This window comes from Poecile atricapillus, chromosome 18, assembly GCF_030490865.1.
Source record: "Poecile atricapillus isolate bPoeAtr1 chromosome 18, bPoeAtr1.hap1, whole genome shotgun sequence".
Taxonomy (NCBI): Eukaryota; Metazoa; Chordata; class Aves; order Passeriformes; family Paridae; genus Poecile; species Poecile atricapillus.
The window spans coordinates 252,452-269,406 of record NC_081266.1 but is presented as its reverse complement, the minus strand read 5'-3'; the positions used below and the strand labels follow the sequence as shown (position 1 = coordinate 269,406).

Sequence of the window (16,955 nt, the reverse complement as noted above, 5' to 3'; positions counted from 1 at the left end):
ATCAAAGAACCAGCATTTCCCAAGCATGTCCAAGTACTGTGTTACTTAAAGGTCACTGCTTGTTCAAGCTATGAAGTATGATACTATACATGGTGCATGGCCTTTGGAGAAAACACAAACATTTCATGGAAAGAATGGATATTTTTAAACTTGTATTATTAACTGTACTTTATGTAGGTAAAGTTAGGCATGTTAGGACAGATGTGCAAGGTGGGTTTTAAGACCTAGTAGTGCTCTCTGCTTCTTACACGTGTAAGCATTGGCTGTCTGTCTGTCACTGCTGCTTTCTCATGTAGCTTGAGACTCTATAATAACATTGTCCGAAAAGGAACTTGTAAGAGGCGTGTGCTCATCTTTGTCTCTGAGTTCAGTTTTACTGATCCATAGGCTGTTTGAGATTTCATATCTAAATCTACTCGACTTGCCTCTCTTATCACAAAACTTGTGTTTCAGAAAGCTGATGATCCTGCAGTGAAAACTTTGTGTTTATTGTTTTCCTTGGTACATAGAAATGCATTCTGTTTGGGGCAAAAAAGGTGGAAGAGAGAACATCATCATCAAGCCACGGCCTAAACTGGCATTACGTTAAATTCCTTGAACTGGCAGTTCTTGGTTTGAAATTACATTTTAAGAAATTAAAGAATTTAAGATTTGGATGAGTATAGCTTGGCTGTCACAGAATGGATGAGGTTGGAAGGGGATGTGTGTAGTATAAATATGCATGTGTGATGTTACAGTATACCTTAGGAGTCTACATAAATTTCTTATGGAACATACTTTCCATAAGATAATGCTCCATGTTTATTGTTAAGATCAGCTTGTCCCAAGACTTGGTAAAGTGTATGAGTCTATTAAGATTATCTGTTGTTATCTCATACACACACACACAAATGTAGTTGTGAGCTCTCATGTGTATGTATGCACAAGGAACTAAAGACCCCAGATCTCATCTTTGCTCATTTGCTAGTAACATAAGGAACAGTTTCTTAAAGGAGAAACATCCACAGCTCTTACTTGATATAAAGAACTTGTGCTGGGCACGTACAAGTAACACGTTGCTACTAAATGTACAGAAGATGTGGTCTCATGCAAACTTGTGTGTGTAGGTGTATTTTTCAACTTCTTTCTTTCCTATTTTTTGCTTCACAGTTCTTGATGGTTCTTGCTTCTGAAAGCAAGCAGGAGCTGTAAGTGAGCATAGCTTACCTGGCTCAGTGTGAGAAGCAGAAAATACCTCAGTCAAACATTTGCTGAATTAAGGGAGAATGTGAAATTAGTGCCCTTGTGACTTGTGTCACTGTTTTGTGATACTCATGCTGAAAACATCGGGTTTACTCTGCAATTCATGTTAGTATGTTTAATATTTTTGATGAAACAAACATTCCTTTTATGTTTTTACATATTTCTTGTATGAAACATCATTAGTATTGTTGAGACATCTGTTAAATTATACTTTTGTTTTTATTTAGGTGTATGACTTGGATGGCATTTCCTTGATTCTGGACAATTGCAGCATTGATGACAACAATCCTTGTATCCTTTACAAAATAATCCTGTTTATTGAATATGATGCATGAGGAAAGGTGTGGGGGTTTCATGGATATATGCCAGCATTACTTTCACAGGGTATCTAAATGTAATTGGCCTCATGAGCTTCTAGGTTATATTTAAATGGTTCAGAAGTGAGCAAGGGCACAAATAGGCTTCCATGAACTGGATTCTAAGTAAGGAAACTGTGGTTATATTCTATTTCCTAAAATAATAAATATTACTTGTTTGCAAGTGCCTATTCAAAGAGCTGTGACAGAAATCTGAATTCAGACTCTGGTTGTTGTATCAGATTTAGAGCTTTTGCTTCACTGAAATCTGATTAGGAAACTGAAATAAGTCCCACGTTGATTTTTCTACACTTGTTAAATCAGACTGGGGAATTTATTCTAAGCACATAGACAGGGCTCGCAAGCTGTTATGAAAATGTGTTGAAAAAATCAATGGTGCAAATTACTGAAGTGTTGGGGAGATTTTAATATAAATGGCATCGTGCTTCATATTAGAGATTTTTTTTTCCTGGAATTTAAGAGCAGAAACTTTCAAAAATGAACTGCTATTAGAGGGAAATAAATAATCTTATATTGAAGATAAGCAGTTTTTAAGCAGAGTTATCCATCTCTTCAAGTAATACAGGTTCAGTGACTGAGCTGTGATTTTTTTTGTCATCTAATCATTAGCTAGTTGTAAGTTTCTGATAATTGCATCTGGAAATCAAATGTCTTTCCTGTACAGAATCATGTCAGCTTTAATTTACTGAACACATGAAATAGGTTTCCAAATGATTATATAATAAAAAGCGCACTCTTTTAAAGAAGTATAAGAAACAAACAAAAAGAATGGTGCAAATGTTTCATATTCTCTCAGCTGTGTCCTGCAGAACATCATGTACAAATAAATATATCCTAAAATGATGAAATAATGTAGATGATAGCACAATGTTAACAAGCTGGGTGGAGGAGGAAGGGGTGGTAAGTATCCTCTGAGTTACTCAGTTTGATGCTTTATATCCACAAGTTTTACATCTTCAGTATTCCTGTAGTTTGAGACATGACAGTGTGCCTCTTGTCAGTGCACTGAGTGGCAGAATTGTATTTCCATGGTCCAGATCTGGTAACAGGCACTGTTGGATGTGGTGGGATGGGCAGGGAAATTCACCTTTCCCTAAGTGGAAAAGCAGCCCTGAGGAAACCTGGTAAGGAGCTTTTGTCCTAAGTGACCCTTCTTTGCTGGAAAGCACAGCTGTGCAACCACTTCTAGAATTCATCCTTCATTTTAGATGTAGTAGAAGAGGATAAAGTTTGAGACTCTCAAAGGGTGGACTTCTAATTTATGATCTTGAATGAAAGGAAAATAAAAAAACACGAGAATCTTCACTGTGTTTTGAGCAAACTGCAACTTCTTTCACCTTCTTATACAGGCTGACGTTTTACAGCTATACCATAAACTTTTTATAAGAGGATAAAACTTTGTCTACTTGGTTTTTAAAAACATTATAACACCTCCTAATGTGATTTTTCACCAGTGATCCATAGGATCCAGTATTGGGGGATATGGAAAAGTGAGTAGCACGTGGACACAGGGAAGACTTGCCTACTGTGACGAAGTTTGCTGCATCAGTTTCTAGAGTTCAGGTCCTGGCTATGGTTCAGTTTATTGTTTTGACCTCTTGCTATTCCAGGTGCTCTTGTGCTACATGAAGTTGATGCTCCCCTGCTTCTCTCCTACCTCTAGCGTTCCTCATCTGCTGCCTTCCCAGCAGATCATATGATGCAGTGCCAGATGTTTTCCCCAGCCAGCTCCCGGCACCCAGCCAAGAGTGGGCTGCTCCTGGAAAGCAGGACAGCTTAGGGCTCATGCTCTACGGCAGTGGCTGTCCAGCGTGGAGGGCAGGAGCAAGGACGAGGGAGAGCTCTTCCACATGGCTTCCAAAAGGGATTTATTCTATTGAAGGTTCCAGGGAGGAAAGACAAAAGATACAGAGCTACAGCAACTTATGTGTGGGGAGGAGCAAGGGGAGTGTACAAATAATAAACCAATAGGGAAGACTTAGGGAGGAACACAAGGCGGGGTTACACAATACATAAACCAGTGGGGAACACCAGGGGAGCAGAGTGGGGCACGGGCTAATGGGGCTCCCAGGAATAGGGGAATTCCAAAGGGGGCGGTCCAGGCAGGGGTTGACACAGGGTTTTATCATTTAACAAAGTTACAGTTACCAATATAATGGTATATTTCAGGTTGCTGATTGCATAATTCCTAAAATTAATTTTTTAGAGCACCTGCAGGATGATTAAAATAGTGAAAATACTTTAAGTAGTTTAAAAATATTGAACTTCAGAGTATGAGGGGGTGTTGTTAGTAATTTCCTTAAGAGTTGAAAAATATATAAAATACTAACACAGATTTGCAGAGATCTGACTATGAATCTATTCTTCAGTATTATATTTCTACCCAGCTATCACCACTAAAGAAACATGTGATGTACAAGGTCTCTCTTAAAGCTGGGAGAAATCTAACAGAGCTATACAGAATACAAGAAAGCTCTTTCAAATGTTACATTCTAATATATCTAATCCCTTGTGAGGAGTAATCTCTGTAGGCACCAACTCATGCATGTAAAAGTGAGGAATTAAAGTTAATAACTAATTCTAAACCAAATCTTGTCATATTTTTCCTCTTCTCTAATCCACTCGGTGGATTTAAATCTATGACAGGCTTGAGTTCTTTAAAGAAAGCAGATCTTTAGTTATCAGGGGCAAACCCCCCTCAAAAAAAAAAAAAAAGAAAAAAAAGAAAATATATACTATTTCACCTTTTTTATAGCTCAAACTTGCTTCCTTGATTTTTCTGTAGACTTGCTTTTGAAAAATTCCCCTCTGGGCTGAGACGGAGCACTAGAAATTTGAGAGCCAGAAATTTTGGGGTTTTTTAAGTAAAGCTAGGAGTGGTTCAGAAATATTGTTGAGAATGGAAGGCCTTCTACAACCACCTTATCATATTTCAGTCTGTCTTCTTGACATTTTTTCTTGTGCCTGCCTCCAAATAATATTTGGATTTAATCTGGCCAGTGCTTTGAGTAATAACTTTATTCTGACATTTTTCTGTTGCCCATTTTTGATCATTGTAATTAAAACAGTTTTATCTTCAGCTGGCGAATGTGTTCTCCTGTGTAGCTCCTTCCTGAGTCTGAAATTGTCTGCAAGCACTTCCTCAGATCTTTGGTTAAACTTTGTTCTTTCGATTTGCAAATGTTTTCTAAAACCTAACCTTTTTTCCCTCACTTGGGATATATTTGCAGTCCTTTCCACTCACTTTGTGGATTTGTTCCTTTCTCCATGAGTGTGGAGATTTCCTCAAGGAGCTGCAGACATTGCCTGAAATTGTAGACAAAATTGTGGCTAATGTCTATTTTGCTAAACAAATAGTTGGTTATAATTTAGTTGCTTCTTTCAAAACACCCATTTATTTAATGGTTGTTATTTTTGGGTGCACACTGGGCATCATTTGGTGTCTGTGACCATGGAACTGGAGTTTAATTTATCTTCAGTGTTTTGATTATTTGTCATAAAGTGACATTTGAAATGACCATAAGCGGCAGGGGGGAGGGTATGTCACATAAGTTATTCAGAGACCCTGAATTGATAAAATATGAATGTACTGTGCTGAAAGATAAGGTGGCATAAGATCTTTGTTGGATCTATATCAATGGACAAATCTCTAACATTTCTAAACAGAGAAAGAGCTTCAGTCCAAATTGTGTCAGCTCAACTCATCATCTGTCTTAGAGTGGTGAATTAGAATTAGCTTGACCACATCTCAGGCATGAATTAGATTGGGTTTTTAAGTGTAGTGCCAAATTTCTGAAAGTTTTATTTGACTCTGTAATTGTCATTTTAAAGCGTATTAGAAAACGTGTTTATTTCTATATGTATAAATGTAAATACACAACTGTATTTCTGTGTAAAGGTGGAGCCTTTTTCTTTCCTTATCCCAGGAAATCTAAAAGGACTACAGCCTGCCTGATGATCAGTTTGTGAACATAGTTACCATCCCCCTGTGCTTCATTGCTTGTGAAGCATTGTTTGTGGTAGGTTTTAATAGTAATTTGATACATTAATTTCAGCTTAATGGAATGTTCCATTTTTTTTTTCCGTACTTGGGAAGAGAAGGTAAGGCATATTTAACAGTAAGGTAACAGCAGTTGAAGCTTTTTGACATACCAGCCTGCTAACTACCTCTTACAGATAGCTAATAAATTTAGTTATGAACTCTTAAAATGGAATTTTTGTAAAAGAAGGGACTGAAACAACTGAATATTCTCTAACTGTGAAGTAGTAGCTTGAGATCAATCAAGAGTGTGATTCTTTCTGTTTTAAAACCAGATGATTTGTAGTTGCTCATAAATTATGGGTTTCTATTAAAAATGTAAGTCATAATTTAAAAAAAAATTGGCAGCCTAAGCAGCAAAAAATGAATGTGTCATATTCTTGGTTTTAAGCTAGTATTACAAGTCTGAGTATAGGGAAAAGGAAAACAAGCTGGAGGTTATGGCTTAATGTTTTCTGAAAGTTTCTGTAAGTTTTGGCGTAAGAAACATAATAATAAAAATAGCCTGACAGAGCTAAGCCTATCCAATGGCTTTTGTAGCTCTGAAGTGCTAGACCCAATTTTTTTAAGTTCATAGTATGCTAAGATGTTCTGGCACTGGGTTTTAAGTCCGACAGAACATGAAAGGCTGCACATAGAATATAGATTAAATGTTTAGTTGGCAGGCATTAAAGGCTAATAGCAGTCTGGGTGCATAATACTGCTCAGAACTGTTAACCCAGAAATACCAGTGATCTAGGGAGAAAAATTCCCATATGACTCTAGGTAAGAGATGTGCTAGTAGATTTCAAATTCCTGAAGCAGTAAACGCCATTTAGTGAACACAGGGTGCTATTTAGCTGGTTATCACTGACATGAGGATATGGTTAAAAATGGGGAAGCCTTGGAACTCAAATGAGCCTCATGATCTGCCCTGGCTGTCAGTATTGGACAGTACTGAAAAGGTGTGAAAATGTGAAAGGCTGGAGATCTTGGACTCTACTTCTGGGAGTACAGTAGATAATACATATATATATGTATATCCGTAATTGTGTGTTAGATATACAGCAACTGGATATTGTGAGCTGTTGTTCTTCTCTTTCTGAACTACTCACAGCCAAAAGGGCCAGGAAACTGTGCTGTACCTCTAATCAGCCAGATAGCAGATTTTAGCAGATTTTATTACTTAGTTCTGGTGCCTGTCCTTCAAAAAGAATGCTCAAAAACATAAATTGAGGGAAGAGACACAAAAATTATGCAAAACTTGGAGTATCTCCCTTGGTTTCCTTCTTTAGTTCATGCAAAAAGTACTTTACCAAATGCTGGTTATGATCTGTGATTTTTTTATTTTTTTTACCTATGCTGAAAAGCTGTGTTTTGAAATAATTCTAAACAAATCTAAGCCAGAAATAAATCACAGGCTGTAATCAGTGAGATATTTACCCACTAGGACAGTTTATTTAGGGACACAGTGAAATCTTCCAGTTCAACACTGGAAGTTTTTCAGAGAAAAGGAATTAAGGCATCTTTCCCATGAAATAGAATTGACAGGCTTGATTTCAAGAGGAGCTGACCTTTGGTCATCTCTGTTAATGCAGAAGTGTTGGGCAAGAGGTCCATTCTGGTCTTCAAAGTGTATTTGTTGGCTCTAGATACTTAAAATGGATGAAAAAGTCTTGCATGAGATTTAACATGCCTGTGTGCTGGTATACAAAAGGTGTGAGTCCCATTTTAAAGAAGTCTGTGTCCCACAAGGCACACTTTAGAAACTGATTCATCATTGCAGATCATGGGTAGACTGCTCAGAGTGTGAAAAATGCAAGTAGCCAGAAGGATGGTGTTTGTCTGCAAGAGGAACACTGCTGGCATGAGGGAGGATAGTGAGGGCTTCAGAACTGGAAAAAGTATTTAATGTACAATTATTTTGTGCTGTGGATGTTTCTTGTTGTCTGTGAATTACAGAGAATATTGCCCTAGTATTGAAGCTGTTTTGGTGCCTTTAAACCAAATGGTTTTGCCCATTTGTCTGTTCTGAGGTGGTGTAGTTTAAAATCTCTGTCAAAGCCATGTTCTGCAGGGTGGAATTTGAGCTGCAAACCCCAGTTCAGGTTTTTGGGGATAGGCTTTCTGTCTTTATTGGAATATTTTGTGGAAGCAGGTGAGGAGTGGAAGGGCTGGCTGCAAGCTCCTCATGCCACACACGCTGTCCAGTGAAGCTTTGCTGCCACGCTGTGGTGGAGATGGAACCTTGTTTGGTACTGGATGGTCCAAGCCTCTGCCCGATCCCTTGCACCAGGGGAGGGCTGCCTGTAGCAGAAACATCTGCTTTCTCTTCCCCAGTGTTACAAATCTTATCCCTAAAAAGTGTGATCGGGAATAAATACCTCTGCCAGCATCCAGTGGTGCCTCTGTATTTTGGAGGCTTCTAGACTAGATGGGTTGTGCTATGTCAGCTCTGCAAGAGCAAAGTCAGTCAGAGGTGGGAGGAAGGGACATTCCCAGCTTGTACAGGACTGCCCATTTCTAGCTTTTAAACCCAGAATGTGGTGACTGCAACCATAGGTGATAAGAACAGCTGTGGAATAAATGAAAATACAGGCAACTGAAATATTCTAGACTTTTTTCTCCCTACTGTCTAGGAAAAATATTTTAAGTTTGTATAGGATGAATTTCTGATTTTCATCCTGGGATGAAAATACCCCAGCTGTTTTCTGGTGCTGGTAATTCAATGCTAAGTATAAAGAGAGTATAAAGCATTAATTCTAAAAATATAAATTAGCTTCTTGAAAATAAGTAAATTAGATAAAACATTTAAGTTTGTTGCATTTTCTGTTATTACTTTTTTGGTAATGTCTTAATCACAGGTAGAAGTCATATAAAAATACAGATTAATCTTAAGGAATTGCTCTGATTTTATACAGCTTTTAGAACTTCATTAAACTACTGAAACCTCAGACAGAATGAAACTTTTAGAGCTTTGTAAACAGTTTGGCTGATGGTGAGGGGCCAAAGTCCTGACTGTCTGCTACGTGTGGTCCATCACAGCTCCAGACTGTGACAAACAGCTCTGATAGTTGTCTAGAGCCCTCTTTTAGTGATGGGAAGAATTATCTTCAAGGTGCTGTGAAACAAAAGTGCTTGAAGGGACTAAAAGACTGGAAAGAAAAATGATTTATGTCTTTTCAGTGTGGTCCACTCAGGTCTGCAAGTGGAAGTGACTCTAAGTGATACTTCAGTATTTAATTCCAGTCTGCAGACATTCTAGTGATAATTGGATTACTTGTTGAAGGCCAGAAAGAAATATAATTATTGTACAATACAAATACTGTATTTTCATTACCTCTGTTTTTTAGTCCTACAGATCTGTTTCAGAATAGTTCTTAGAAAAATTGGGTGGCTTTAAGAAATAGATTACATAAACAGCCCATTTGATGAGGGTTCCAATCTGTGAGTGCTGGCTTTCTTAATAAGGTTTTGTATCTCTTCCTGTAATTGATTAGAATGTAGTTGCTATTTAAATAATAAAAATTTTGATTTAAACGAGGTAATGGGATTGGGCAAAGAATACCCTCTTTTTTGCATACAGCCTAATTACTCATAAGGAATAAAGTTCCTAAGCAGTAATTTAGTTATGGAAAACTGAATGTAGTGAAGGAAACAGACTAATTTAAAAAAAATAAAAAGTCCCTATACTATGTAATAAATCAAACTCTCCACTAAGAATGTTATGTTTACAGATCCTTCAGTATTAACAACTATGAAGGGGACTTAGGAAAACAGATGCACGTATTTCATTCTCCTTGTCATCCCTTCAGTATCTTGTATTAGCTAATGATAATAATTAACTTCTAAAACTTGCCTTTTATCTACCTCATCAGCTTCCAACCTCGTTAATATTTTTTTCTATTCTCCATCATCCATAGAATCCAAATTGCTTTATGGAACAATTTGTTTGGGTCCTGGTGGCTGCAGTGGGCTTGTCAATAATGTTTAGGTTCCAGTTGGACTAAGAATGAGGTGGAACGCTCTCCCTGAGAAATGGTCTGTATGTCCTCCTCTCTGGCAGCATTGGTTAGCAATTCCTGGCACGACATCGTTGTATTTTCACACCCCATTAAGCTTACAAACCAGTCACTGTGCTGTTGCATTGACTCCAGCAACCTCTTGTAGCAGAATCCGAGTGAAAAGAAACAGAAGAATTGTGAAAAGTTCCTTTTGCAGTCAGTGGCAAAACTTACACAGAATTTAGTGGCATAGATTTTCATTACTCCAAAATACTAATATTTTTCATTCTTAAGGAACAGTTTTCTCCACCTTTCTTCCTTTCTCTTTGTGTTCCTCTCTCCCTGACAATCAAAGTTACGACCTAGAGGATGATTTAAAATTTTAAATTGTGGAATGAAGATGTTACTTAAGTATAGAAGACAGGTCAAGTTGATTCAGTTTAGTTACTTGTCTATGTCAAAGTAGCATAGGAATCCCAAAGCACACAGTACTGAAGGATTTTGGAAAAGTGTTGCTATAAATGCATAGAAATGTTTGTTTTCAGTCCTTAAGCACAGATAGTCTAGTGATGAGGTTTCTGCAAAATAAAATTAATTGTTTTCTTCCTTTTGTATGGCCTCTTCCCTGTGACAGAATATCATCATTTTCACTTGTCTATAATATTATTTGAGAGTGTAAAATGCCCAGTTGGAAAGATCTAGACAAGTCTGTGCAATCAGATCTGCTGTGTTCACTGTGTTGCTTCTCTTCGGTGCAGTTTCACAACAAACAGGCTCACGCTCTTATTTGTAGTAACTATGGCAACTTTAGAAGCTCTGTTTCTAAAGCTGAGCATACAATAAAGTGCCTAAAGTGTAGGTAGGATTAGAGACTCTCGAATATGTTTAATTTTCTCTCTGTGTCTCTGTCTTTGGAGAGGAGCAAGAGGGTAATGTGAGTATTAGCTGGGGACTGGCTTTAATCTCCACAGACACTCAAGTCTGCCAGAGTCTGCTCCAAACTGTCCAAAGGCCTCATCCTTCCCCAGCATGTGAACAAGGGGATCATGAATATTCATGGCTGTGGTCACAATGGAAAACCTACACACAGAAAGGGGTGTCTGAAGGAATGAAAATGTTATTGAAACCATTTTGCAGCTTCAGCTACAGTAGTCAGTAATGATAAATGCCACAATGGTGATAGAGTTCATAAGATAATGGGGATGTCTTAGATATTATGTAAGCATGAATGGATCTGGTAATAGGAAAAGAGCATTTGCCATGGGGTTTAGCAGCGGGTTTGTGCTGAAGGACATAAAGACTATAGTAGCAGGATCATTCCCAAGGCTAGTACACACAAAAGTTTTGATAGTACATTTTTGGTCTGTGTGGCATTTTGTCTGATTGAGAACTCCCGGAAAATTGCTGTTAATATTATAGAAAATATGCTTTTATGCAAGTGCTGTGTTTTATGCAGAGGCCATATTTTAGGAACACAGCAAGAAAAGTCTGCTTCTCATCCCAGGAGCCAAGCCAGGAAGGGTGGTAGGTTGTTTTTCACAGTCCACTGGGAGAACTTCATGTTACTTTTTGGCACTCATGGCATGCCCTAAAACAGACCTGGAAAAGACCTGCTGGGTGTCAGCCTTGGTTTATCTGCATTCATCAGCTTGCATGCTTTGCAATCTATTCTCACCATTGGCACTAATGACTGAGAGTCTGTACATATATGACTTTATTACTTTGGCATCTTACTGTTGTATATACTCAAATGTAATCTTCACTGCAAATACCAAGTTCATGTAACTTAAATGTAGCTTGGCACTTTTCTTTTTGCTTAATTCTAGTAGTGATGCACTGACAGAAGAGAATATACTGATATTCTCTGTTGTGTTCACCTGTTAAGGCTTTTATGTGATCCATAATTTGTTTTGGTCTTAATTTGTCTCCTCTGTCATTACCTCAAACTGGAATTATTTTGAACAAAGAAGGTGTGCAGCATGCTTCCTGACAAAGTTTGAAGAGGTCAATCAGGAAAAAGAAAAAAAGCTCCGTAGTAGTTAACACTTTATTATTTTTGGTTTTCAATTCTGGACTTCTTGAATTTGAAAATAAATATAAACTGCTACAAAAAGACTATTTTGTTGATGCATGCCAGTGCGGGGCTGTTCCCTTCCGTTTGTGTCCACGCTACTCTTCATCTAAACCCTTCTCTCTCTGCTGAGGTTGTGTAAGATTAAGTCCTGTTTAAGTCCAGTTCATCTCTTCTGTTGTTTTGTCTGAAGTTCCCCTCTGTCTGAGTTTTCCCCTCCTGTCACCCCCTGGCAAATGCCCATAAGAACATTTATCTCTGTGCTTAGATGCTCCCCAACCCAAAAGACGTCAAGGAGATGAGTAAATTATGCATATTCTTCTACTGGATGTGAAGCTACATGTAGTAAATAATTGATGCCCTGCAGGCAAACCACTCATGTGATTCAGAAAGGCTTGGCTCCTGTGTGGGTAACTTGGAAAAGATTATATCATAACTTTTCAGCTGCAGAATTGGGACCAACATCTCTGACACTTCATAAAATGAGCACTGTAGTTCACTTGGAAGACGCCTGGCTGATAATCCTGGGAATTTAAATCCTTTGTCTACATCCCTGACATGTGCCTCAATCCTGGCCTCAAGGGACCACCTTGGGAGGTGAATGAGTTGCAGTTTGTGCCCATTTAAACATCAGCAGGAGCTCCCTGCCAGTGACTGTAGTGTCTGGTCTCCTGGCAAGTGTGTGAAAGCACCCAGGCATAAAGGACTGAATTTAAGTAATATTAGAAGTCAAAGAAGTTTAAGTGTCTCTGACATTATTTGTGCTATTTTGAGATATTAACCTGGATAAGCTGTCCTTTTCTACATCTCTTCAACTTTTGCAGTGAAAAAACAGTCATCTTTCCTGTACATGAGGTACAGCCTATTTTGTTTGCCAGTGCTTGGAAGTGTAGTGTTGAAGGATTCAGATCATAAACAACTGACTTTATTTTTTATTTAAACTCACTAGGAAGATCACTGGAACATTTCAATTGGCTGTAATTTTGGTTTAACACAGTATGTCTTTTTAATTCCTGCAGTTCATTTGGTTGGGCTTTTCTGTTTGCTTGGGGTTTTTTTGACTCAATATAAACCCTAGCAAATTTGTGTGACGTTTAAGGGCATACCTCTTTTAAAATTAAATTGTCTCATATGTGAGTATTTGCATGTTGAGTGTCAGCACTTGTAAACATCTTACTTTTTCAAACCCTTGATTTCTACTAGTTTTCTGAGTTTAAGGGATGGGGAGGGCGGGGGGAGGTGAGAGGAGTAATAAATCAAAATAAACAATGTTTCATCTGTAAATAAAGAAATGGTCCTTAACTCTGCCCAACAGTTGTGAGCCAGTGGGCAATTTATGCAATCCGGAATCTCACTGAACAGAACGAGCAGAACCAGGCGCTGATTGCACAGATGGAGCAGAAGGGGCTGGCAGACAGCTCTGCCCTCGAGAGGATGGGTTTGGAGATACAGCAACGAGATGACAAGTTAATTCTGCGGTCAGTCAGGAAGAAGCCCTCCTGAGCAAAAATATTAGCAATAGTCATATCACTAAAAGGGTATTTCTCTTATAAAATATTTTCCCTTGCTCAGAAGCCATTAATTTTTTAGTGCCAGTCTGTTTAAAATGTTGTGTTTGTTCTCAGACAAACTTCCAGATGATGCTTCTGCCTCCCTTTGCTGTAAACAAAAGGTCACCTGTGTGTTTTCTATGTACCTGGGTAAATCAGCTTCTGAAAAAAGGTCCTTCTTGTCAGTTGGTTGGAATTTCATTACTTCTCTTTTCATCAGTAGAAGAATGTCATACTTGCAGTATTGACTTGTTATAATTTCCTTTGCTGAACCTGGAGATAACTATCATTAAAAAATTCTACAAAGAGTTCCTTTGCAGGCTGCCTTCTCCATGTAAAAGATCTGTGCTGAGTTAGGGCTAAACAAGCAAAGTTACTAATTTTCAATCATGGGACCTAAATATCTCTATATATAAGCATCAAGGGAATGTTGGATGTACTTAAATATTTAGTGAATTAAACACAACATGCCTTTTGTCTATTTAAATTGTTAGTAAACTGTCTTTTCTACCTTGATACCTATCAGTCTTCATGACAAGTATATTAAAACCAAAGCTGAAGCTGTTGTGGCAACAGATGCTGCATTCCTTTGCACTGGGGCATGTCTCTGTTTTGGAGACTTGGGTGTTTGTTTGAATTTTATTTGTTCCTTTGGAGGGTAAGTCAGCCCACTTTCCTTTTATTTTGCACTTCTCATGGGTTTTCTGAACTTTGGCAGACTGCTGAAGAGGTAGTTTCTCACTGTGATTAATTCTAGCAGTTTCTTTTCACCCCTCTGCCTTTCCAAAACATTGACAAAACTCATTTCCAGTTAATTAATTCAAGAGAGGCAGAAGAATAGAAGGCCCTGCCTCTTCATTTTGGGTACCCTCCTATATTGTTGTTGGACCCTGCCACTGTGGAATGTAGCATGAATGAGATGGGGAGAAGGGGGGTGAAGCTGGGGGACAGGGGGAGGAGGGCACAGTTAACTCTGTCTATGCCATAGCTTTACCCTGGAAGCTGAAAAATATAATCCTCCCTGCACAAGCAAAACAGGAATTACACCTTAATATTGCTGGTACTTGTGCACACTTACTGTCATTGGATTATTTTCAGCCATGTCTAACTCAGAGGTCTCAGAAAAATGAACATGTTCATGTTCTTGTTGGCATTTAATCCCATTCTAAATAGAAGGGCAAGTTCATGTCCTTTAACTCCACGTTACATATAACCCACCTTCAGCCATGTGCATGAGATTTTGATCCTTCAATTGAATTTTTGGTGTAAAAATGGAAAAAAGTACACATGGCTTTGAACTCTGAGAAACACATCATACTGCTTAAAACTGATGGTGAACAGAACTGGACTCCTAAGGTCATTTCAAGTTAACAGAAAGAAGTTGATGTCTGCCATGCCATCCTGGTGGGACTACGGAATTGACCCAGTGGGATTTTAGACACCTGTTGGTTTTACAGGCAAGGATACAAAACTCCTGTCTATAGCCGTTTATTAAGTAAGTGATGTCTGAAAAGGGATAATGGCAATAGGAACAAAGGTTCTAACTTTTATTGCTTTTAGTGACTTTTTACTTGAAAAATAAATAGGGGAGAAAAGTGTTCTTTGCTTTAGCAAAGAGTGAATATGAATGTAAGAAGATTGATTTGTTTGCTTTTAAAAAGTTACTTGAGAGGGATATTTTGTTGAGTGTTAAAAATTGTGTTGAAGTGCTGTTGTATACAGGTAGGTGCTTTTTGCTGGCTGAATGGAAATGTGATTGTGATTCTTCTTAAGCACATGATTTCTCAATTATTTCCTTAAGCCTTAATTATTGTGTTTAGGCCAAAATTCATTTAGCATTTTCATTACTGTCACATAAGATTTACAGCTGGGATTGTAGGGGGTTTTGATCTTTATCTCCGTAACTGAAGGGAAGATTCATACTTCTAGCACCTAAATGGAAAAAAAAAAAAAATTATACTTTTTCAAAAAAATAAAAAAAAGGGGTTATTTAGAAGGCTGCTTCATTCAACTTTAAAAGGAAAGAATTAAAATTTTGCTAACAAAGGAGCATCAAATAGGACACTATCTGAAATAAAGTGAAATTGTTCTTAATTTAGCAATTACAAAAATTCAAACACTTGTATTTTAATGCCACTACTTAAAAAACTCATATAATTTAACAAAGTCCAAAAAAAAAATAAAATTATTCTAAATAGAAAATGGACTTGCTGTGCTTTCTGTGTAAGGCAAAAAATGCAAAGAATTTCTTTTTATTTAGGGTGATAAAGAGTTAAAATCCTGTTCACAAAGCAAATCCAGAGAGAACTTTGGTTGTGGAAATAGCAGTGGGAGTCCGTTTTTCTTTTTAAGCAATGGGGAATAGACAGGGTGGGGTTTTTTTAACTTGATGGTTGTACGCTCACCAATGGAATACATACAAACCCATAAATATAAGCCAAATAATAACAAACACACACACAAAAAAATTAAAATAGTTTTGTGTGTTTCAGTACATAATGGAGTAATAGTTGTGTTTTCTGAAAGGGAAACGTACGGCTTTCATAGTGGAGAACATGCTGATTACTGTATTGTGAATGGCTGGCTTTTGATTTTCCAGGATGGATTAATTCTCAGAAGACAACAGCTTCCCTGTCCTCTCCCAGTGGAGTCCCGGTCTCCAATAGACTCGTTTTATATGCTCGGGGATTAATACAGCACAGCAATCAGTCATAAAAAGCAAGCTTTAGTGAGTTTGTAAGGGGGCAGAACAGGCAAATCAAGTCTTGTGACCATCTTATTGCTTTCGAGTGCTTTCAAACAATAGTGATCAGATTTATTTTTTTTTTTTTTTTAAGTCCATTTGTTATTAAAAGAGAATAGGGAGTTGGTTTTTCATCATAAGTGGAGAGATTCTGGAAGAGCTTTCTGGCAAATTGTGAGAAATAGCATGAAATATTTGCAAAGCTCTGAATATGCTTCTAATAATTGAACTACAGTGCTTGTAAAATATATTTTTAAATACAATCCCCTCCCCCCGCCCCAAAAAAAAAAGTCATAGGCAGTTTATGCCATTGTCACATTTATTTAACAGTCAATTTGTATTTTGAGGTTGGTGCAAGTGTTTGTGTAGTGAGAAACAAAAAAAAAAAGTCCTCTTGATTTGCAAATGAGAAAATACAAAAAATGTGAGGCTGTACCCAAAATTACACTCAGTTTTTATACCAAGCTTGAACTGTGTCATTGGGTTGTATTGATTTCAAACTCCCTGTCTTCTTAGTTTAGACTTCTTTGTATGAAATGGGGGAATTTATGAAGCAATGCAGAAGAATGCATTTTAGTAAGAAATTGTTCCCTGTGTGTGTGGTGAGGCCCTGGCACAGGTGCCCAGGAGGCTGGGGCTGCCCCATCCCTGGAAGTGTCCAAGGGCAGGTTGGATATGGGGCTCAGAGCAACCAGGGATAGTGGAAGGTGTCCCTGCCCATGGCAGAGGGGACTTTTAACTGGATGGCCTTTAAGGTCCCTTGCAACACAAATCATTCTGTGATTCCCTGGACTTCCCACTTTGTTAAAATCCTTGTGTCCCCCTTGGCAGTGAGCACCGCCGGCTCCCTGCAGTGCTGTCCAGGGTCCTGACGAGCTGCCCCCACTCTGCCAACAAACCTTTCCATCTCTAGAGTTGGTTCCAGTCTCTTGCAGCTTGGCCAAGGCATG

General features: G+C 38.1%; 1 protein-coding gene across 2 annotated transcripts in view; it reads left to right on the top strand.

The window, feature by feature from the left end:
• ATXN10 (ataxin 10) overlaps window positions 1-13,749 on the top strand; it is a 58,368-nt gene extending 44,619 nt beyond the window's left edge. For both annotated transcript variants that reach the window (XM_058853065.1, XM_058853066.1), the window contains exons 10-11: window positions 1,470-1,533; window positions 13,028-13,749. In XM_058853065.1, coding sequence (XP_058709048.1) covers window positions 1,470-1,533; window positions 13,028-13,215 — 252 coding nt within the window. In that variant the 3' untranslated portion in view covers window positions 13,216-13,749. The remainder of the gene's footprint in view (window positions 1-1,469; window positions 1,534-13,027) is intronic.
• The last annotated feature ends 3,206 nt before the right edge of the window (window positions 13,750-16,955 follow it).